The 25,105-nt window shown below is 40.3% G+C and overlaps 1 protein-coding gene across 3 annotated transcripts in view; it reads left to right on the top strand.

Moving 5' to 3' along the window:
- Nucleotides 1–23,897, top strand: part of HS6ST3 (heparan sulfate 6-O-sulfotransferase 3) — a 333,065-nt gene extending 309,168 nt beyond the window's left edge. For all 3 annotated transcript variants that reach the window (XM_040538576.1, XM_040538571.1, XM_040538562.1), the window contains exon 6: nt 18,212–23,897. In XM_040538576.1, coding sequence (XP_040394510.1) covers nt 18,212–18,917 — 706 coding nt within the window. In that variant the 3' untranslated portion in view covers nt 18,918–23,897. The remainder of the gene's footprint in view (nt 1–18,211) is intronic.
- Nucleotides 23,898–25,105: the final 1,208 nt, after the last annotated feature.

Raw genomic sequence — 25,105 nt, 5'->3', positions numbered from 1 at the left:
ATGACATCCAAAGTCTTCTTTATACTTATGACTAAAACTGTAGAGATCCTTTGTCTTATTTATTTGTTTGTTTGTTTTGCTTTTCTTTGAATTAACTCATCAGCACGTGAAATATTTCTCTCATCACTGTTAATAAAAAAAGGTCTGGCTTTGTGGGTGGCTTGATAGAAGAATATAGTAGAACAGGGATGGCCAAGCTGAATCAGACCAAAGGTCCATCTAGCCTAATTTGTTGTCCCCAACACGACAAGCACATAATGATGATACCCCTGAATATACTCCCTAGTCTAAAAGTTCAAGACTTGAAAATTTCTTGCTTAGTGAAGATGTCTCTCTATTTAATAGCTCTTGGTGAGTTTGTCTTCCATGAACTAGTCAAATAGCTCCTTGCAGTCCTTTTTAATATGACATTTTCCTTTTCTATATGTTTATTTATTTATTTTCACATAACAAAATTATCATCCTTAGGCCTTGTTAGAAAGCCAAAGCCACATTCAGGCTAAGTTTAACAGAACAAAGTCCATTTGAAAAGTTTCAATAATGTAACTGTTATAGGACATCTAGGGTTTGAAGTTACACTGAGGGTGTTGGGTTTTTTTTTGTTTTTTGTTTTTTTTTTCCAAAATCATTTCTGGCTCTCAGATTTGTTAAGAAAACCTGAAATTACAGTAATGGACTGTTGTGGTTTAGCCCGGCTGGCAGCCAAACACCACGCAGCCGTTCGCTCACCCTCCCCCTCCCTCTCCAGGATGGGGGAGAGAAACGGGAAAGTGAAGTCTGTGAGTTGAGATAAAGACAGCTTATTAAGACAGGAAAAAGAATAACAATAATAATAATAATAGTATTAATAGTAATAATGTGTACGAAATAAGTGATGCACAATGCAATTGCTCACCACCCGTTGACCGATGCCCAGCCTATCCCCGAGCAGCCGGCCCCCCCCTCCACCCCGGCTAGCCACCCCTGTATATTGTTCAGCATGACGTCAGATGGTATGGAATACCCCTTTGGCCAGTTTGGGTCAGCTGTCCTGGGTCTGTCCCCTCCCAGCTCCTGCTGCATCCCTAGCCTGCTCGCTAGCAGGACAGAGTGAGAAGCTGAAAAGTCCTTGGCTTGGTGTAAGCACTGCTCTACAACAATTAAGACATCAGCATGTTATCAGCGCTCTTCTCATTCTAATCCAAAACATAGCACCCTGCCAGCTACTAGGAGGAAAATTAACTCTGTCCTACCTGAAACCAGGATATACACCTGATGCACAATGAACTGGACTGAGCCATTTGAGAGTAAGTCTGTATGTCTGGGATGCAAAAATGGGGTGGCTCCATTTCAGCCCAGTTTCAGTGAGCCAAAATTTGAAAATCCCAAGTGGAACAAAGCATCCCATCCAAGAGCTTGTAGAGGGTGAGGCACAAATGAGGGCAATTCTGTGAAACTGGCAGGTGGGGAAGTAGCCATGTGCCTAAACCTAAACAATTCTTGCTCCAGTGTTGTACATCTCCAGTGTGTAGCTAAAAGGCCAGACTGAATAGGCTTAGCATAGTGAGCAGCGGTCATGGCTGCTCTGGGGTAATGTTTTTTTGCTCAGAACTGCAGATTCTGACTGGATTTTAATGTTTTTCCACACTTTTGAGTGCTCCCCTCCTTTTTTTCGGAATAACTTTCCTTGGAAATTCTGCAAGTATATTTCAGTATAGTGTTGTGTTTTTTTCTATGGTTCCTAAGAAAGCCATTTGCCTGGAGATGGGGGCTTTTCCAATCAGCATTCATTACTTCCACGCTGTTTAGAAGTCGCCGTGGTGCAGTTTTTGTGCTGGGGTGGATGTGTCTCCTGTGTGCACACCATCAGCGTGGCTTTGTGAGCCAGCTGCACTGTCCCTGCTCAGTGACACCACCCCACTCTGGTTTTCTCTGATGTCAGCTCTCTGTGTTACATACATTTGTAGATCAGTGGTTTGTTCAATTTGCTCGCTGTTTTACAATAAATGCAGGCATATTTTGGGATGAGGTAAGAGCATTACTTTGAAGAGTGAAAAAATCAAGAAAACTCAGCCTGTGTGCTCTTCCCCTCTTCCTTCATTGCCTGCTCCATTACTGTTTGCACAGCATCTGTTGTAAACATTTCTTCTTCTTTTGAGAATAACGGGGCAAAAAGGAAAAGCAATCAAGGCTGTGATTGTCTTTATGAAACCTGTGCCTTCCCTTCCCACCAGCATCTGCTCTCCCCACAAGGTAGGCTGCAGGCTACCATTAGTCTGTAGATAGGTAGTCTGCTAGTCTGCAGGCTTTGGTCTCTTGCTGGACAGGGGGAGGTGGATTTCTGGCCTGTGAGCAAAATGTCTCAGGGCCTTTGGGGAGAATATGCAGTCTGGTGGCCATTGCCCCCAGCCCTCACCTTTGGGACTGCTGTTGGATGTTAAGATGAAGGCATTGCCCATGCCTGCTTACCTTGGTCACTGGACTTGCCTGGCTGTAGTGTCAGGTTTTTTCCATTAATGCTCAGGGAATACTAATGTGGCCCTTCAGCTCGTCCCCTGCTACACCCTCAAAGGTTCCTGCTGCTCGTCCAAGGATGATTTCTTGATGATAAAGCCCTGCCTGTGTTAATCATTGTTCCTAGCAGTGAAAGTGCTGTTACTGGAAACAACATGGAAAAATGTCTGAATGTCTGAAGTGAGTTATTTTTAGAGCCATGGTTTGCATGAGTATGCTTAATGCTGGCAAATTTATTAAGGCCATGCAGCAAATTAAAGTGTCATGAATAAAGGTCTATGTGCATGTAAACATCCTTTTCAGCTAGGTAGAGCCATAGTTGAGCTTGAACATATAGCAGCTGCTGTCTCAAGATGGAGAGAGGAGATGCAGATGCTAAACAGCATTTAGTAGGAATGCTGTGATGTATAGTTTTGCCATGTATGAAAAATAAGATAATTATTAACGAAAAATTTACCTTAAGAAAAGCCCCACTGGAAAGGAATATCTGCAAAACAAGCAAACAAACAAACAATCAAAGAACAGGTTTCTTTGCCTCCATTTCGTTTTCTTTTTTTCTTTTTCTTTTTTTTTTCCATTTTCAATGGTCAGGTAGGGCAGGTAGAATATCTTCAGCACAACGAGATTTCTTTTTGATATGCACAGATTAATTTATGTAAAATAATTTAATATTCAGTGTATGTACCAAAAGTAAGATTGGCCCAGTCTGTGCAATACAATCCATTAATTTAAAGATACAGACATTGAAATCATTAAAACTGCAGGGAAGTATTCATGATGTTATTATTAACCTGAATTTTGGTTTCCTGTTTGTATCACTGCTGGATTATATTGACAGTAATATTTTGATATAAAGAAGAAAGCAGTTTATGGAGTCTATAAAGGAAACCTAATGAATGTTTCATATTCAAATGTTTGTGTTACTTAGGATCCATGTCAGCAACTCTGCTCCTTGTTAACATGTAATTATCTTTCATAATTCTGTTATCATCCTGTTTTCTTCAGAGCAAGATAAGTTTGTGACCTGAAAAGTACTCTGACTCTTCAAAGGGAAGGGAAGAAATCCTAAACTTGCGAAGACAAAGAACCTTACCATTAGGTATTTGTAGCTCTTAGGCTTCATTTCAGATGGTTTTTTCTGTTTGTTTTTTATTTTTCCTGCAGCCTGAATTCATGTTCAGCATCTGCACAGATGTTCATTAATTTCAGTGAAAGCTACATTTGAAAATAAAGTCCTGCACAGTATTCCCCTGGCCTCTAGTTCAGAAAGATGCTAGATCACGTTGAGACTCAATGTCAAATATCTCTGTAGGGAAAGGCTTGGAAGGCTGATCCATTTGCATATGTGGGGAAGTACAGCAACAGTCTGCTGCTCTAGTGTGAGAGGAGGATGTTATTTTACAGTAATAAAATGGCAAAGATTATAACCCACAGTTCAAGAAAGAAGAAATTCCTCCTTGTTTTTACAGACAGAAGAGGAGCAGGAACATCAGCTCAGAGACTGTGGCTGGATTTTAGTAAGGGCTGGATTGCTTCATGGCCCCAAACAACGTTTATATATAAATGAGTTGAGATAATAAGGCTAATCAAATGTCATGCTTCAAGTAGTCAGTTCAAGGCCTGAAGGGATTTGGAAGTGCTTTCCCTCCACTGTACAGATGTGCTCCATTGATTAGGATTTGCCCATTCCAGAGGAGGGCTGCTGTGCTAAAGATATCCCTGATGGCTTGCTGCAGACAGTTATTCATATGGCGTCCAATCAGCACCTTGGGTGTTTAATTTTACCTGGGTGCATAAAGTGTTGCTGCAGACTGAATTCTGTCGTCAACATTTGTTAAATGTGACCATATCATATGGCAGTATTGCTGCATGATCATGAAAACTTTGCTTAAAGTGTGCAGATCAATGTGCAGAGATTTACTCGAACGAGTTAGCAGATTGGTGGGTTTGTGCTGTATCAGCAAGGCTGAATTCACATAATTGCCTGCTTGCTAGTTTCCCTGAAAGGTAAAGTATCCCTTATAAAAATTGGAGGTTACACACCTAGGCTTCTTTATTTCATCTTAGTCCTTTTTTTCGTTCCTTTCTCAGTGCACAACATCCACAGCTGATATAGTACAATGCTCAGCCTGGTATGGGCTTGAGAAGCTTCGTTTGCTAAGACTTGAGGTCAGAAGAAAGAGATGGTCCGATTTCTGTCGGGAATGGATGGTAAATAATAATAACCTCACGGAGCCACAATTGAGTTAGGAAGATGAGGCTATATAGAACTGTCTCCGTAAAGCACTGAAAATATTAAGGCAAATAAGAAGTTATCCCAAACAAGATTTGTTTTCCATATCTGTTGGGAGCTGAGAGGACCGTGTAAATATGTTTAATGCCATTTGTACCTTAACTGTTGTGCCTGGGGGATGCATGCACACAGAGCTGGAATCGTGAATAGTGCTTACTTTGGGCTCACCCTGCAAATTGCAATAAAGTACAGCCAGCAGGCATCTTGGAGGCTGCCTCCCCATGGCAATTTGAACTGATTCTGTGTGTGTGCATGTGTGTGCACGTGTGTGCAAGTGTGTGTGTGTGGGGGGGTGTATGAGGTCCCATGTTAGCTGGTTATTAGAGCTAGTATTGGAAAAGCTTTATCAAAGTACATGCTTGACAGGTATACAGTAGAATTGTACATACAAAATAAATGGTTCACTTTCAAATTACAGTTTTTGTTGTATTAAATTCTACAATTAACTAAATTCTAGTTGGCAAAAACTTTGTTCTAAGATACCATGGTATCTGTAGACAAAAGGTTTATAACATACACTTTCTGACAGCATGTTGTGTTCGCTAAGATTTGGGGAAGATAAGAGGGCCCCCTTGTGGAAATTTTTTTTTATATATGGCAGTCTAAACTGATGCAGAAAGAAAAGTCAGGAGGTCGATGGAAGGGGAAGAAGCAATTTTGCTTATAGCTTTGAGTTGTGCTGTTCACTGGAAGCATTTCTGGCTTTAATTAGATGTTATCCAGTATTTTAGTTTAAACACAAAGTACAATGTAAAATGGGAAGTCAGTACTCTGTCTTATAATTATCAAATTTGAATACCCCATTGTTTGCTTACTTAATGTCTTACAGGAAAAAAAAAAAAGAGGGAAAAAAAACCATACCATTAGATCGTAAGAGGAGGAATATTAGGAGAAGCAAAGTTAACATTTCATCTTACACCTGAGTGATTTCCTTAGTTTTTGTGAATTGTTTCATTGAATTAATAGGAAAGACTATTCTTACGATGTTTTCCTTAGTAGCATCACCTGAAATTCTTTAATATCCATGTTGTCTTTTTGCCTGCATGACAGGTAAACACATATAGGTCATTTTGTTTACATCATTTGTGGTAACGAAACCTAGATGTTTTAAAAACTCGGCATGTAGGGCAAGAAAATGGTTATAATGTCTGGATTTTGTGATGATCATTTATAATTTAAGGTCATTATGCTTGATGTCAGAATTAATAAAGACTTGAGGCAAAGCTTAGAGCGAATAAATTGATGTACTTTCAAAGGGATTTCAATTACTGGGCCTTTTTATTGTTAATTACTTTATTAATTGAGCAGAATTACTGTACTGATTCAAAATGTGTTGCAGTGAAAAATCCCACAGAACCTTCACTTGAGCATCCCAGATTTGGATGAGAGCGTCTGCAACCAAACTATTAGTTGGAAATTAGAGAGGGAGCCTGGATGCATGCCACTTGTGGCAAAAACTTGGTTTCTGATGAAGCCAGCTATAGAGGAACATGGGTGATGTCCGTGCTGCTTGTCTCACCCAGCCAGAGAATAAAATGGAACAGCAACAGCTCGTACAAAATGAGGAAGAGGGTGAAGTAAACATCGTAGTTAATTTTAACATAAATATTTTTGCTCTGCTACAGGCTCAACAGAATCTGGCTGAACAAATATAAAACTCGGAAGATTTAAGGGTCTGGCTACATTTTACTGTTTGTCTGTTTCCCCAGTTTTGTTGTCCATTTGTTATTGTGTATTCTGGAAGGCAGACAAGGCTATTTGTACTTTGGAAATATCCCTGTTTTCAGGGATTTTGTGGGATTGGATTTTACCAGTGAGATGTATTCTTGCAGGCAGATAGGACTTGTGACAACAGACCTCTCATAATTCTGTAACAAGGTGTACGTGTTTTTTTTTTTGTTTTGTTTTGTTTTGTTCTTTCTTTATAACAATTACAGAAGACCTTATGCTAAGTCACCAAATGGGCAGGAATTCTGTGTCCCCAGCTCTTTGCATCAGAGCTGGAGCTGAGGGTGGCCGGAGCTCTGTTACCATTAGCACAGGCAGTGCCCCATGCTGGGCAGGCTGCTCCCGAAACAGGGACGTTCTCCAGCCTTGCTGGCAGCTGCTGAGGGGCTGGGACCTGGCCATGAGGAAGGTTTCGTGTCTTGTTCTGTGTACATAAGGGATACTTTGCTGTGCTAAACCATTACCGATGATTATAGGTATCACACTTGATGGGTCCCCTCCCAGTATAGTTTCTGTAACCCTTGGAAGCCAAGTTGATGGAACAAGCTCTAGCTGTGGGTCCCTCTTGCTGGACTGTCTCCAGGTTCGCTCTTCTCTTGTCCCTTGCCTGTCATCACCTCTCATTTCTCTTCCCAGTCCTTGTTTTCTGCTGCCATTTGAGGCCTGTGGGTCATCCCCATTGCTTGTCTCTCCTGTACTTGTAACATCTCTCTGACAGAGGCAGGTTCAGTGTTTTTCCCCCAAGCTGGGGCTAGAGACAGCTCTAGGAGGAGGCAGGGAGGAAAGCAGTGCAAATACTTCCTTATTTCTTTTTCCTTTCTGCATGGTGGCATAGCAAAGGCAGAGATAGGAGAAATCATGTTCTTGAGTAAAGGTGTCACACGTGCCCCAGATTTTCATGGTCCTTATGAGACCTGGCGATGATCTGTGCACAACGGGGGTGAGATAGAATGAGGGCAGCATGAGGAATGGATTCCTCCCTTTCCATTCCTGGCCACAGAGGATTTATTATTCTCTCTGCCACAAAGGTACGCGTGGTCTTGCATACAGTATCTTTAAAGAATCTTGCGGACGCTATTTGTATTTATTGCATTTGAATGGCATGTGCTCATATGCTGTTTCTTACAAGGTACAGGATTTTTATTATGCATGTGCTTGATAGAATAACCAGATTCTTATTATTTGATTTCAGTGTTGCATTTTATGTTTATATTTATTTCAGCAAAGCTCTTGCTACTTCACTCTTTTCGGCAATTTAAAGAACACTTGGTACAATTGAGCACGATACAATTTAGGCAAGGAACAAAAATCTCTAGGGGGAACGTCATTAGATTTGTGTTTCATCAAGAAATGATTTACAATTTGTATCAAGGCTCTTTGATGGAAAGTGGCAGATTTGTTTTTCTGTCAAATCGCCTAAGCTGTACATTTCTATTCCAGTCTGCTACACTCCCAAACAAATTGTCATTTCCCCATCTTAACCTTTCTTTGTGTTCTTACGTGCAGCAAAGCTGGAGCCACCATTCTCAGCCTTTGGGCTGAGACGCATAAATACCTGGCCTCTTTCTCTGGTAGAAGATGGCAAATTTACCCTGAGTAACGTATTTGATAGAGCAGCATCTGCGTAGTTTGTTATACAAGGCAGAAAACATGGGGCTGAGTATAAGAATTTTCTGATGGAGAAGAAGCTGGTAGATGGAAGGTAACAAAATAAGATGTGCTGAAATAGGAACTTTCTGTGTTTTTTTTTTTTTTCTAAATTAAAGTTATTAATGAATTTCCTCAGGGCTGGTCTTAGCTCTGATCCTATTTCATGTTTTCATTAATGGTGTTGGCACAAAAAGCTTAAGTATGTTAATGGAATTTGCTTAATGACCTTGAGGATTTCAGTAAGAGGTGGAATGAAGTTTGGTAGCACAAAGTGCAAGATCACACACTGCAGTCCTGCTGAAATGGATTTCCTCTATAAACTGAGTGCTTATCAGCTGAAAAGGAAGGAGGAGTGAAAGGACTCCTATATATTAGCCAGTAACATAGTGAGGATGAGTTTCCAGAGTTATGCCCCGCCTCTGTTCCTCCCCTCAAAAAAACATCAACAACAACAAAAATGTACTGTGAAGGTGGTCAGATATTAAATACATTGCCAGTAGAGATAAGGAAGTATTTGTTATACAAAGCATCTCTGAAACCTCATGTGAAATTTTGCCCAGTTCTAGCTGTGTACAGTGAAATGTGAAGTCATGCAAGGTCAAATACAAGGAAGGGCTGCTTGTGTGGTCAAAAACCAGAACTGATCTCAGCTGTCTCCAGCATGGCTTACTTTTGTGAGCCCCATATCAAAAGCTCTCACGGAAAGGTGAAACGTTGGAAAATTTGGGATGCATCTTTGGGTGAAATAGTCTAAGTGTGACTAAACGGTTTTGGGGGACTGCAGCTGGCTTACTTCTGGCTTGTCTTACCAGAAAGGACAACAACTAGTTCAACTTTGTATAATAAAGGCTTTAAAGGCCTTCTCTCCTCCTCTGATGTTCAAATATAAATTATATTGATGTATTTGCAGTGCTAACTCAAGAAAACTATGTGTAACTGGGCCAGAAATAAGTTTAGTTTGGGAATGAAAATCACGTTCCTAACCATGAGAAGCAACACAACCAGAGCAATGGAATGAAAATAATATTTCAAAAGGGGATAGGATGTTTTTTGAAAGGGATAACAGAGTGCTCATATCTGTACTGCTAGGGAAGGAGACCGATGACCCTGGGTGCCTCCTGTAGCTAAATAAAACAGCAGACCATGCTTTCCATGTACTCGAGCATTCTTAGCTCTTTATACCCTGTATTTTCTTCATTAACTTAGCCTAGCTTTATGCTCTGCGTTTGAAAATTTGTGCCTAATCCTAAATGCAGCACACAAGAAAGTTATGCATTAGTTCAGAAAACTCACACATTCATATGCCATCTATGTGCATCTTCTAATATACTGGGATTAAAACCATGGGTAGATAGATCATTTCATTAGTCTAGGAGCTGTTCCGGACCCAGACTTGATACTTGTGAAGAGAGTTCATTTCTTTAAGGACATGTAGTTTCTGCACTGTCCTCTCCAATTTCTAGAGACTCTATTGAACGAAGTGTCATTGAAATAAATATTCATGAAGTTTCTCAATAATTCAGGCTGTGCTGATTCAGAGTGTTATACCCCTACTTAAAACCATATGCAAAAAGTCTTGTAAAAGGCAAAGCACATTCCCTGTACTCAGTCTTTGGTAGCTAGGAAGGAACAAGGGAGGACAGGTACAATACTGTTGGCGGGCTGATTCTGTTTTGATGTGTCTTCTGACAGGACTGTGCATTTGGTGACAGAAGACTGTGCACAGTCACACAGAAACACAGAACCACTGGGGTGGGAAGAAACCTTGGGAGGTCTCTAACCCAACTCCCTTCTTAAAGCAAGGTCAACACTCAATGTAGACAGGGTTGCTTGGGGTTCTGTCCAGTTGGGTCCTCAAAACCTCCAAAGATGGAAGGTGCACAACTTCTTCAGGCAAAGCTTTCCCAAAACTTAATTATCCTCCTAGCGGAAATTATTTTCCATGTATCCTCCTGTTTTTCAATTTTTGACCATTGTCTCTTATTATCCTCTCATACATGTCAGTGAAAAACATGGTTCCATCTTCTCAGTAACCTCCTCTTATGTACTGGAAGGCTGCTGTTTGGTACCCACCTCATGCCTTAGACATCTGTTTAAAATACTTCATTAAAGTCTGCGTCTTCATAAACAGATATTCTCTTGTGTCAAGAAAAAGGTTTCAATAGTCTGAGTTTCTTTTGTGCAGAGCAGATCCCAAGATCCATTTTTGCTAATGATTTTGAGGGGCTTATGGTAATATGACATGTAGACAACATGATTGCTACTTCTATGGTTATTCACTACTCACAAAATCTGTTGCTTATCGAAGATGCATGTAGAAAGTCACAGTTCCCAACTTCAAAAGCCTACAGTCCTTCAAAACAAGGTTCTCAGTTTGCATAGTCCCAGGCCACTTGCCTTCATATGTAACATATTTAAGAAGAGTAATCTCTATAAATGTGTTTGTTGCCATTGGTTATTGTACAGATGTACCGCTGGATTTTTAAGGTCTTTAAATATATATATATATACACACACACATATATATATATTAAAACAAAGCTATTTTCAAATTCTCATATGCTAGCATAGCTTTACATTATTACTGAATTTGCCCTAGCTTCACTTGAAGGAAAATTAGGCTCCATACGTGGAAAAATTCCTGATGTTGTACATGCAGCATTTGTGTTGCCACAGGTTCATTCGCTTTCTTCTACCCTTCTGGACTACCCTAAATCACTGCTGTTAAAAGTTGTTTGATGTCAGAGAGTGAGTGATCTCTAAAGACATTCCTTGTCATCTGACATTCTTTAATCAGCTGTGGGACACTAATCTTCACATCAGCAGCCATGCAAAAAATAAAAAACCAAAAAAATCAAAGGGCTTTAAAACTTTTTTGATATATATTTTTTTTTTCTGATAGCACAGTTATGGAATTTAATTTGTTATTTCAGAGGATATTTTAAAAAAATAGTGTTTGCAATTTCTAAACCCAAAAAATCAGGACTTTTATGAGTGCTAAAGCAACAGGTTAACGTAATAGAAACTGAAACTGGTAAGAAGTGGTACCCCTCCTAACATGCAATGAAATGTGAGTTGTCACATTTTGTAAGTGCTTCCCAGTACCCAAACACCAAATTTCTCTTGACTGTTAACAGACTGTCATCACAAGTAACTTCCTGAGCAATCGCCTTTGCTTTCCAGAACCAGAAATATGATACCAGTTGTCTGACTCTAAGCCCTCTCCCTATCTTATCTGTCTCCCTATGGCAGACTGTTTTTCTAACTGCTGTTTTGGAGATGTGTGTGAAATAATACAATACTTACTTAAAACTGTTTATTTGGGGAACGCTCCAGCTCTTAAAACATGCTTACAAAGAGATAACGTGACTGGTGTATATATATATATATATATATATAATATATATACACGTATATATATGTGATAGGTACAAAAAGTAACATCATGTATGTACTCTGTAGTTACTTCTCACTCTCTTCAAAATGTTACGTTACAGGTTAGTTTTCAAGATTGGCCTAAAGTTCCCACTCTGTGAATACATCTGTGCAGGCAGGGAGTCTTTGACTGCAGGTGTGGGATCCACCTTACAGGTTGACACTTCTGTGTAGGTGTCTACATTTAGGCATCTCCAAGTCAGTGGGTATCTAAGATCCCACAGTGGTCAATGTGCACAGTGCATTGTATAGGGAGTCTGTACAGTGGTACAGTTCATGTCAGTGTTGGCATGTAATTTTGGCCAGCTGCATCACTCTCCAGACACCACTGACTGGGTTGAGCAGCTCCCTGTTGGCTTTAGAGTTTGTTTAGACACGTAGCATTTGGGTATCTTACTCTGGAAGTAGTGTCCTGTCCCACCCCTGAGTAAGCATGCCCTACAAATTTAGCTGCACCGTATGTCACTGGGATAGCAAAAGGAGCAGTTAAACAGCACAAGCTTGTGGCCAATTTGGAAATAGGAAACTGACCAATTTTTTCTGATTGGATTCAAAGCCATGGGACAAAATCCCAGAGGAATTATGAGGCATATCTAATTTTGTACCTCAAAATGCAAGTTATAATTCTTACATTTAACTCTGCTGAAGTCAACAACAAATTTGCCTTTAATGTAGAGTAGCTGAGTGTCTATAGGACATTACAGCCACTATCTGAAGTAAGCACAGTGCTCACCATTCCAGTTAAAAAGAGTGAAGTGGTGGGTGCTCAGATCCTGTGAGAAACTTGCCAATTAAGTGTTTTTTTCCTACATGCTGAATTGATGATGTATGCAATAAGAATGGATGAGCATTGACTTCTTATTGGTGACTGCTGTCTTAATGACACTTTCAGTAAAGGACACATACAAAGAAACCCATGAAAAACCTGAGAGGACAGCTGACAGTATTAAGGTCACAAACTTTGGTAACAGATGTCTTAGAAAAGCATTCTCATCACAGTGGTCTAGTATCCTCTGGCAGACGCTAAGCTTAAGAAACCTATGTGCTGTTGCTACATCATCTTCACAGAAGTCTGCAGGCTGGCCAGTGTTTATCCAGCTTGGTGGATTAGCTTCTTGCAGCTGTATGGACATGTATATAGTTTGCATGCTGCTTCATCGCATTTTCTCTGCAGTCAGGTTGTTCAGAAAAAGAAGTATACAGTTTGGTTTTGTTACACTGGGCGGATTATCTGTAAATTAAGCACAGCATGGATGCAGTGACACTCTGCACAGTAAAGCTGCCAGCCATGAGGTGGTACATCTGCATTATGCTAGGACAACTTGACCAGTTTGTATCAGCACCAGCCCAACAATGCTACTTGACTTTCTGCCTTCCCCCACCGTCCCTGTTATATGGTCACATTCCCTAATTATTCACATATTGCATTGCCCATGTTTTTGTTTCACACATTTACCCTCCTTTATGCACCGTTACCCAGATTGGTGATACTTTGCCTGAAGAGAAGTAGCTGATCAGTGGTTTACTCTGTTATTGCCACTGAGAACGTGGGCTTTTGGATAAAACTGGGAAGCACACAACTTTTGTTCATACAGTGCAGATCCTTCCTAACCCTTTGTCTTGTGACCACCTCTGTCACTAGCACAACTGTACTGCCAGGATGGCTTTTGCCGGGCATTTCAGAGCTTGCAATGGGAGCACACCCACTTCCAAGACTAAAGCTGCTAACTTCTCATAACAGCTCGGGTCATAAACTTGAACAGGGCTTTTATTTTCCCAGCTACCAGGAAGAACCACAATGTGGATGTTTTTATGATGCACCTGGGCTTTTCAGTCATTTTGGTTCTTTTTTTCTTCTGGCCGTTAGCGTCTCACGAAATATTCTGCAGTGACTGCCTTTTTCTCCACCTCAGATATTTCTCCATCCCTGCACCAACTGCTGTGAGTGTTCTCTTCCCCTTTATGAAACTCATCACTCTTTACACACAAGGTTCTGCGTCAGTATTAAAATGAAGAGGGGAAAGCTCGCTTTTCCCCTACTCTGAGCCTCCACAAGTGCTGTGTGAGCTCTCCTTGTGCTGGCTGCTGCACACGAGAGCAAGAGTGCTAGGGAAGATGTCATTCATCCTCTTCCCCAGGAGGCCCTACAGGATGTTTTTGTTCTCAATGCGTGGTGATTCTTCACATGTTTAGTAAATCTGCCTCAGCTGGGATGTCTGTTCCGTGGTGATAGAAGAGGCAAAACGCCCTGGTTTGGGATCACCCCCACTAATATGCTCCTCTGAAATGAATTTCTAAATCCAGGCAATACTATTGAAGGATTAATGTAAGATTAGAGTATTTATACTAAAATACCTTATAATGTGAAAGAAATACTTGTTCTTGGGTTACAACTAGAAGCTCATTTTATCTGTTCTATTAATTAAAGGTTTGGGTTGTGGTGGTTTGTTTTGTTTTGTTTTGTTTTGTTTTGTTTTGTTTTATTTTGTTTTTTCTCCCCTAATGCTAATGAAGAGACTGGATTTCATACTGGTGGGACTAGAGCCTTCTGAATTTCCAGGTGGTTTCTAATTCCAGTTTAAATAGTATCATTTCAGATACAGAACTTCTCAAGCTAATAGGAACAGGACAGTGCTACCCTGGTGCTAAGTTTGTGGCTGTGGTCTCTCATGGATTCTCTCTGCAGGCATCTTGTGTGAGCTGCACACACTAGCTTGACTAGGCTATTGCACGGATTACTAAGTCTGACCACCACGGTGCTTAGCATCCTGCCCAAAAAAATCAACCATCCTAAGGTGGCCATTTTGCCACTTGCACTTACTGTGATTTTTCATTCATTGACCACAGCAGCTTATGCTAGATTGCCACATAAATTTTTACACGCACAAATGTGGACACATGGACACACACATGTCCATGCTTATATGTATGTATGTATACTATATATATATAATTTGCATGTTTTTTAATTAATTTGGAAGGTTTTTTGTAAAACATCTTCTCACTGACATGCCAGCATATTCTGCTTGGTTACTCTTTAAACACCAAGGCTGCCTGTGGCAACAGTTTGAGTAATCAATGATGGAAGTCCATTGAAACAAAGCCAAGTCTGTGATGAGTTAGCTTTGTCAAACCAGGGAAACAAAAAATAACACTTAGCTCTTTGCTGAGTATTTCCCCCAGTGGCTACCTGTGGAGTTTAACACAGCCAGGAGCACGCTTGAAGCAAGGAGGACATTTACACAGAACAAGCACACATCTGTATTCAGACTGGCTCAAGCACACTCAATGTACAGTTGACTTGATGCTCTTCTACTGAATAGTGAAGGAAGGGGAAATGGAAGGCGACCTGTCATTTAACTTTTTTATGAACTGCTTCTTGTCTTTATTATGAGCTGACTCCTCAGCCATTCCAAGTCTGATTGAAAACTGCATATTATGCAGAGAGCTCTGAAATGCTGCTCTGTTTAACCCATAAATGTCAACAATTTCCTGAGATAATTTTGATAATTTTCCAACTGAAACAAATGTGCATAACCTATATATTTTTATTTATATTATTATTCTAGAGACATGACATCCTTTTCACTGAAAAAAAAAATAATAGTAGTGGAAGCAGTGCCATGAGTGCTGGTCAGCATCCCCTATTCATCTGTGTAGCTGTCTAACAGTGTTACCCAGGATCAGGTGGAAGAAATCTAAGGTCTTCCAACCTTAGGTTTGTTAAAGGTGATGGAAAAGGTGATGGAAAGTCATGAGCAGAAGGTTAAATGGAAGGTTGTGAAGTGTGAACGTGGTATGGATAGCTGCACTGTTAGTGCCTTGGGAACTAAATGTGCATCAGGCTGCTGTTAAAGATTTCCTTCCAGATGAAGAAGCCATTCAGTCTTAACACAAGGAGGCAGCACTCTGCAAGATATGCAAATAAGAAGGAAATCGATCAGGATAGCAGAGCCAGATTCAGAAGTCAGGTAGTTACAAGGAGAAGCATTAATGAGCAGGTGAAAGTTTCCCAGTCTGCTCAAGGGAAGCTGCAGAAGTCACACAAAGACACACTCCTCTCATTTCCCTGCATTTGCTTCGTACTCCTGTTTATTGCACATCAAAGACATTTACATATCCAGGGATGAAATGGAAATGATTGATGCAAAGGAGATATTTTTGTTAATTGCTGTTGCTCTGAGTCATGCCTGAATGGGACTGCTAGGGATGGGTGAGGAAAGACAGAACTGTTATTAGAGGTATAAATAATTGTCGAGAGCAACTTTTAAATGCATCTGTTACCACGTATCAACATCTAAAATTATCCAAGGAGGTGAGAGGCACCAGTACAAGGACTAAGCCAATACTTGGTCTTCATTGATACAGATGTTGGCAACTGTCCCTGCATTTTTGTCCATTTTTTTCACGTCTGCTGCCTGGATCCTCAATCATTTCCTACAATAGTCCTGTCAGTGCCTGCTGGATGTTACAATAACAGTGTCTTATACTCAGAGTTTATGTGTGTTTTGAGAGTTTGGTTGCTTTATCTGCACAATACAAGTGAAATGTCCACTTTTTGTTCTATTAGTTGGAAAGGAATTCTTAATGTACTCTCATACATGCAGCAGAGCCAAGGTGAGATGGGCATTCAATTTGAGACGGGAAAGCCATGCTTGAAGTACATAAAGATGGTGTTTTTCATAGTGGGGCTATACTGCAGAGCACACAGGAGGATTTCTGGTGCTTCCTACTCTGCAGGAGCAGTGAAGAGGTATTTAAGTAATATCTCTCTATGGAATGGCTGCACAGTCCTTGAGTTCTCTGTTGACATGAGCTGTGTAAATAACTGAAGTGGGTCCAAACAGCTGAAGTACAGTTTGATCATGTGTGAGAGGCAGCCAGAAAACCCAAGCCCCAGTTTTTTTTGGAAATGTCATCCTTCAGGGTATCATCTGACGTTAACAGAAATCATAGCTCCCAACTGATATTAAAATATATCTATGGCACTCCCTAGTTTATATCCCTCCACCTGTAACCTTTCTACTGTGAAATAATTTTTGAAACAACCATTTCCATTAGATAGTAATTCAAGAAATGACCCTGCAGCAGACCATAGTCCATAGTTTGGCCTCATAATCTTATCCCAGAAAGTATATTATATATCCTCTAGGTGAAGAACTCAGAATGAATAAGGACAAAGTGGTCTGCTCTGTTTCCTTTTGCTTTGTCTGAACTGGGGAATATATCTGCATTTTAGGAAAATGTGGGGACGTCTATCTTAATGACAAATTCAAGGTTTATGGAAAAGCTGTTTACCATCTTGAGTGGTAGAAAATGGGTGATACCTGAAAAAGAAGGGTACTGGTCTTGGAGATTGTTAGTAGTTTCAAGAATTTTCATTTAACTGGTTATAAGATGCCCCTCACAAAGTGTTGGTGTATTTCCAGTGTAACTTGTCTCGAGCAAGCTTGCCTCCTGCTTATTTGCTTCATCCTTGTCTAGGCTTAAAGAAGAATATTTAGATCAGAGTTTTCTTAAGAAATCTTAGGACTCATGATTTATTAATGTATTGTTTGCAGTCAGATGAGTCACACAAACTCATGAGCTTATTTTTGTACCATTCCGTGTGTTAATTTTAGTCATGAATCTTCTGCTAGTTATTCTAGCTGACAGAAATCATAAGTATTTTGGTTTTGTTTTGTCCTTATGATATCACCCTGTAATTTAGGTTAGTTGTTATTGTATAAAACATTTCCCTGTAAAAAATGCAATCTGTAAAATCCTGTTTGAACCATAGTCAATTGCAGTCCATTTCAGATTGCCATAAATAGATGTACAAATTCAATTCAAGAGCTAAAAGACAAATTGACAATGTGAGTGCTGCAGTTATTTGCTCTATTTCGAATCAATATTTCTTAGTGTCTCTTTTGTATTCTTGACAGGTGAGGTTGAATAATGATAATCTTTATATCAACAAATGCTTTTATACTACATGATTATAACTAATTTCAATCAACCACTTGTCTAAAATTAAGTCACGTGAATGGATTTGGGGCCTCTCATTATCTTCACTCCCACCCATTTAATAATAGGGTTCTTCTTAAGTAGGTGGCTCATGCCAGTCTTCCATGTGGTGTTATTTTTAGCACTTGCAGCATCCACATTGTATTGCCCGTGCTTCTCGTATACTCTGACCAAGTGCTGTATGGATTATCATCTTGTACATGCATGTCTCAGTCCAGAAGGAAAGTGACAAGATTATAGAAATAATTTTTTCCACTTTTTCTGATAGTACTGTTAGCATTTTAAAGTAGTGGGGAGTACGCTTCTGTTAATTGGCTTCTACACGAAGTAACTAGCACTGAACAGTTGATAGGTCAAAGTAACTACTTTTCTCTGATAGCTGTTTATTTCCTTTTGTTTCTGTCTTTCTTCCAATCTACCTTGTATTTTATTCAGGGTTTATGAAGCTTTAAGCTTTTTACTATCTCAGAAATAGTCGCTTCCAGTACTTAACGTATGTTGAAGAAATGAAGGGATGGTGGTGGTGGTTACTGGTAATCATTTGACTGGAGAATTAAAAAGGGAAAACCACTGAGTCTTAAAACTGTGTTTAATGGTATGTTACAGGAACTTCTATTACATCACAATGCTGAGGGATCCGGTGTCACGATACTTGAGTGAATGGAAGCATGTCCAGAGGGGCGCGACATGGAAAACTTCCCTTCATATGTGTGATGGAAGAAGCCCAACACCAGACGAGCTGCCTACCTGTTATGAGGGTGATGACTGGTCTGGAGTCAGTTTAGAGGAGTTCATGGACTGCAGCTACAACTTAGCCAACAACCGCCAGGTGCGCATGCTGGCAGATCTCAGCCTGGTGGGGTGTTACAACTTGACTTTTATGAACGAGAGCGAGAGGAATATGATTCTTCTCCAAAGCGCCAAGAACAATCTGAAAAACATGGCCTTCTTTGGGCTGACCGAATTTCAGAGGAAAACACAGTATCTCTTCGAGAGGACATTCAACCTGAAGTTCATTTCCCCTTTCACCCAGTTCAACGTTACACGGGCCTCCAACGTGGACATCGGTGAGGATGTGCGGCAGCGGATAGAGGAGCTGAACTTCTTGGACATGCAGCTGTACGAATACGCCAAGGACCTGTTCTTGCAGCGCTTCCAGTACTCCAAGCAAGAGGAGCATCAGATGAACCGGCTAAAGAGGCGAGAGGAGCGGAGGCTGCTGCGGGAACAGAGAGCTCACCAGTGGCCAAGGGAAGAAGTGGCAGAAGTTGCCGTTACTGAAGATTATAATAGTCAGGTGGCAAGGTGGTGATGCTCCTCCGGCTTAACTAGCCCATAAGAGGATCAGAGGCTGATACTTTGTGTAACTTGGCTACCTGAAAATCAGCCAAGGAAGGCCAACCGCTTTGGTAAATGAGACAGCATCTGACAGCTACCCTTCCTTGTCTCAGTTTTTCTTGGTTTCTGTCAGTGAGGAGAACTTTTTTTTTTCTAACTAGGCATTAATAGTGTTATTAAATAGCAGTAGAATAGATTCCTATCCAAACAGACTTCCTGCAAAGCCCTAAGCTATGAGAATGGGTTGAAGAGAGAGCTATATCCACGACATTAACAGATGTAACCTATATGATCTGAGCTACCAAACCTTGTGCAGGCATGAATCAAAATTGAAAAAAAAAAATCTGTTTTGGTTCCTCTGTGATGTGAGAGCTGGTTTATTTAATATTGTCCTTTGCAACTGTAGTGTGTAGCTTTCTAGTGGATGAAATGGAGGTAAACATACTGCCCTTCAAACTTTTACACGCTGTGTTTTGATTAAGGAAAGGATTTGCTGGGGTGATTAAAAAAGACCAAGGAAATGTGGGATTGGTACAGTGCTTGTTCTTTTCTGTAAGCCCTCAGTCAGGGATGATTTGTAAGTGAAGGGGGGGTTTAACTTATTTTTCTGCAGATGTTAAGAGTATCAAACCCAGCCAGGTAGCAGTTGTCTTTCAGAGTATGTGTGGCAAAGGGAAAGCCAAAGTGCAAAAACTGAGAAATGAAGTAGGTCCTCATTGAAGCTGGGCACACATTGCCAAGATTACCTGGCTGTTGGCAATGAAATAAGCCTCCACATTCACAAAAGGTGAAGAGGGACCCAGCAAACTACAGGGAAGAGGAAAGAGAGAGCAGGAAAAGCTTAAATGTTAGTGTGACATTATCCAGATTTGCTTTAAAAGCCTGGAGATATATTGTCTGTGAAGATAGGCAGGTTTATGATATTAGTCTGTTAAAGTACATTGATTCCAAGTGAATACAATTTAAATTGGTTTTCTCTCTAACTATGGTAGTGGCTACAACATATAAAAATAAAAAAATCAGCTTTCATTTTTATAGGATAAATAATAGATATGTGGAAAGGCTTGATATTTATTACTCTGTATGAAGATTCTTTGTAAATTTATTGCTTTCATGAAGAGAGATCTGCATCTGTTTTTCTTCCTTGTCTACAAAGATTCAATAGGTTCTTCCTCCACACATTGCATTCTTAACTGCATCTATTTATTCTGAGATTTTTTCTTGTTTCCATTTGTAGTAGTGGAATTTTAAAAAGAAGGTCCTTTGCATCATAGATCTTTAAGAGATTTTTTTTCCTTCTTCTTCTAGCATAAATCTAAAGCATTAGGAGGAAATTTCTCTAAGTGCCTCAACGTGGCTGCTAAATCAAGATGCTGAAAGTATATTATTGCATGCATGAATGGCTTTTACCTTACAGATTTGCTAATTAGAGATACTGGAGTACCTGATGTGGATGCACATTTCTCAGTTATTTTCAAAATTCAAGGGTTTTAGCTAGTCATTTTAATACGTTGCAGAAAACAAGGCTGATTTTGAAACTTTATCCCTTCATTTCCAGAATGTTATTTTTAGTGCATGCTGTATCTTTTTCAGTTCCAACAATGTTATTGCTATTTTTCTATGCACAATATCAAAAACATGATCTAACAATCCTGTTGAGAGTTAATGCATACAATAATATGTTAAACATATGTTACACCGGTGTGCTACTTTTGTGGTAAACAGGGGTTTGGGGGCTCTAATGCTTGTTCCCTTGGTGGATCACATGCATCTCCTCCCACCTCTGCCTTCAGAAGGGAAAACATGGGACAGCAGATAGCCATTCTCCTGCCCAAACATGGGATATCCATCTCAGAGAAGACTCCCCTGACCATTCTGACTGGATCCCCATCACCTTGAAGAGGTGCTCAGACTCCTCTCTCACATAGAAACACCTATGTTCAGAGGTTTGAACTGAAACTTTTACAGTCTAAGACTTAAAGTTCACTCCGCATGTCCTGGCTGTGGGACAGTGGGGTCATTAAAAGCCAGGCTGGACCAGTCCTCTTGCATCTTTAGCACAGCATTGGCCCTGGCCCTGCAGAAGGCAGGAGCCTGCCTGCTGGTCAAACATTCCTGGGCCCATTGCTGCATCTCCTCCTGTGCTTCAGATCCCATGGCGAGAGAGGGGATGGGAGCCTGTGGCACCCTATACACCATGTCCAGGATTTGTGGTTTCTCTTCTTGTCTCTGTGAGCACAGGGAGCTGAGGGTGCCAGAGGTGACCCTGAAGGGCCCTGCAGAGTGGGCAGGAGTCAGGGCTGCTGGTGGGCCTGTGGGAGAGAAACCGAGTGCATGGGAGGAAAGATGCAAGCTCATATTTGGATTAAGGAGGAGGATAAACAAGAAAGCAGAATCAGTCCCAGCCCATCTTTTGTTGTAAAGCATCCCTAAGCACCAAAAAGGGTCCCTTTTCTCATGTCCCTGCCACTTTCCCCAGCAGGCCACCTCTCCACACCACTCACAGCAACAGGGGCCTCCTTTTTTATTTTGAAAACGCTGCATTATTTTTTCAGGGGAGAGGAGAGAGAGAGCAGAAATTGTTCCCTGCAGCCTCACCAGTTGCTGTAAGTATCAGTTTCAGCTCTCTAAGCACACCAATAGTTCTCCAGACTATTCCTTCTGCATGACACAAAACAAAACCTAATGAGGAAAATCAAAGCAGTCTTTGGGCGGTTTACATTAGCTTTAATAGTTTGGCAATACCTTAATGTGATGCCTAACCTTTTAGTCAGTCATTTCCCAGGAGACAAGATTAGGGTCCTGAAGAGCTGCTAATGTGCTGTAGTATCTATGTTAACAGGATTTGCCTTAATGCTTGGGATTTATTTAAAACTGAAGTTTTTTTTTCTTTCTTTTTTTTTCTTTCTCCTGGAGCCTGTGTATCACATCGCACTAGTTGTGCAGGAGCGGGCAGCAAGCAGCTGGGATCTTGCCATCACCAAGGCCCACGGCTCCAGCAGCTCCCACTCCAGCTACAGCAGTAGATTCAGCAAACTCCCTTCACTAACACTGCTGCTGTCCTTAGCAGAAATTCCCAGCACATCAAAAATCAAGCAGTTTTGAAATACTTTCAGACTGATTTCTTCTAAGACACAGGCTTGCAGCTTTTTCCACTCGAGCACAGCGCCCAAAATACTGTAAAGCAAAAGCAGACTGAAAGCAGAATAAAGGTTCACATCTCTGTTATTCCAGGTTTTCATTGCTCTGACAGCCCAGGCTTCCCTGTAATTACAGTGTCTCGTTTAAGATCAGAGAGCAGCGTGTTCCTTTTGAAACCTTCATGAGCAGCGACGCTATAGGATTTCTGTCCATCTTCCTGGCATTATTTTGTTGCTTAAACAAGGCAATTTGGCTTCTGCTCCTGTGATGCTGAAACAAATCTCATTCTTTTGTAATGGAGATGTACGTACTAATCTCTCCCATCGCATCTTCAGCACTGGCTGCCTTTTCCAGTTATAATTTGCTGTAGGCTTGGAGCAGACAGAGAAACATGCTGAGTTGTTAAAACTGGTTCCTGGTAATTTGATGTCTAGTCCAAGAACTTGGCCTATTGCCTATGGGCTGTACTTTATTAAAGAAGGAAAATTTGTCCTCTCTTCCCCAGTCATCAGTGCTAACAATAAAAAGCTTTTTCACCGTGGGGAAAGGGAAAAAAGACAGTTTCTCATGTTTGGTATCATTCACTGCAGTTGTGTTAACAATGAGGTTGGAATAGCCTTGCTAGGGCTTCTACCCAGTACATGGTATTTATCTGCAGTTCACTAAAAACAGAAGTAGAGAGTAAAAAACTGAAGGAAGTCAGATCCAGAGTCAAATTCCTAACTTCAGTGTATCCGCTCAACAAAACCAAGTGGCAGCTCACATCACCCTTCAATCTGAAAGTGCTTCAGAGTTGACATCCACTACCAGGAGGATCTTGTTTCCCACACATTTTCAAGAGGCTCAAGTACCAGTAACTGCGAGTGAGTGTGTGTTGTTGGGGACCTTTCTCAAGTTGACCTTCCTGTTAACACGTTTCATTCTGCACTAGTGGGTTCTTGTTTCCCACATCCAGTCCTGTACCAGTACTGAGCACTGAGGCTATAAAACTTGTTATCTCACTGGCACTTTTCTCCTCCATTGCTGTTCCTCTGATACACATGAAATTATTCTTTTTTTTTTTTGGTCTGGGATAGAGAATATCTGTTTTCCAGGCTGGTGGAGATCACCCTGTAAGAGGTCCTGAGATGAATAACCACAATAAAATCATTCTGATAGAGTAGATTGCTGTGTCCTCCTTACCCATGGCAAAAGCATACTCAGAAAAGGTACCCAGCTTGCATTGAAACACTTCCTTCAGTTTGGTTCTTGTAATACTTTCTCAATATTTTGTGGAGAGAAATAGGTTCCTACAATATCCTTCGTTTTTGTTTGGTTGGTTTTTTTTTGTTTGTTTGTTTGTTTTTCTTGGCCATATCACTAGCTCTGTGATTTCAAATAAATCTTTGAAGTGAAAAAATAAATAAATCAGGAGTTCCCATCAGTTGCCATATTTGAGATGAAATGGTAAATTAATAGACTGTAAATTATTTTATTCTTTAGGGATTTTCCTTCTGTTTATGTGCAATAATGTGTGTGAACTCTGCTACTAAGAGATTGTATTGTGACTAACCATATCTACTTTTATTCCTATTTAAAGGATAGTTTGTAGACTTAGGGGTTTTCATTGATGTAAAGCACAATTTAATGAATTATTTAATGTGTTTAACCATTGTGATGTCAAAAGCAATTGTTTTCATATATTTATTTGTTGGTGGTTTTCTGTAAATTGATACTCATTAAGAAATCTGTTAAAAATGAAGAAATTTTGTTGAATATTGTTGGGTCCATGAATAACTTATGAGCAACAAATAAACATTGATTGCATTTTTGAAACACTAAAGGTTCCATCTTATCTACATAGCCATAAAAGTGACTAAAAATGCTTCTGTTGGGCTGGTTTCAAACATTAGTACAGATCCACTATGACCATAATTATGTTCTATAATAAAATGTACATAGAGGAAAAGCATGTTGGCACAACTTACTCTTTAATTATGTTGGGGCCCAATCAGAAATCTTACGATTGCAATTGACTTTAGCAGGCTTCATCTCAGATTGCATTCAGTCAGGAGGCTTCAGCCTTGCATAGTCACTAGCACTAATTAAAGTGAACCCAGTGTCAGAATTTCCATACTTGGATTGAATTAAGACTTAAGTATGCAAATAACCAAAGTAGTGCTAGTGAATTTGTTGGACATCATTTCTATGGAAACAGGACAGAGGACCAGTCCCAACTGTCAGGGTAATCTAGGGAGCTACCATGGGGAAGAATGAGAAGTTGCAGTCTGTTACTTCACCATTGGCCTCATATATATGTCCTTACATCTTCTCTGGGTGCATCGACCATACGAGGAGCCAACTGCATTTTCAGCCATACTATCTCATGTAAGTGTGTGAGTACAATCAACTAGGACAGAGATGGGAACATGGGGGAACATGGATAGATGTGAATAAGGAGGATACATGGAAATCTGTTTTACAAAGTAACTCAGACCCCCTGTTAGGTCTTTCAAAAAGTATTTTGGGTCCCTGTTTGTTCCATGACTATTTTATCAGACCAAAACTTATTCACAGTTCTTGATTCCCAACACCAAGCAAATACGCCACGTCCCTGGATGCGAGTCTGGTTGAAAGAGAAGACCATGCCATGGCAAATTAGGATGGATTGACCTTGACTGGGCAGATCACATTAAAAAAGGGCATTTTTTCAGCAAAGTCAACAGACCAGTGCTAAGTGTTGTGTAAGGCTGTGTTAATGTGGGTTTTTTTGTTTGTTTGTTTGTTTTAGAAAAAAGTCTGCTTGGGAAATTACTCTTGGTACACAACAAAAATAGCAGTTGTTTAGGGTAGCAGAAGAAAGGAAGTTCTCAAAGGTTCAAGTTAGTGTTATTTTCTAAATTGTTCCTGCTTGTTTTCAAATTGTTTACAGCTACTGTCTAAAAAACACCATTGTGAAGGAAGGCTGTTTGAGTCTGCAGTAAACAGTACCTCTCTATAATTTATCTTCATATCATCCTACCCAGTTTTGCACTTTTTTTA

Source organism: Cygnus olor, chromosome 1 (assembly GCF_009769625.2).
Source record: "Cygnus olor isolate bCygOlo1 chromosome 1, bCygOlo1.pri.v2, whole genome shotgun sequence".
Lineage (NCBI taxonomy): Eukaryota > Metazoa > Chordata > Aves > Anseriformes > Anatidae > Cygnus > Cygnus olor.
The sequence above is the reverse complement of the archived record's forward strand: the minus strand, read 5'-3'. Positions and strand labels throughout refer to the sequence as shown.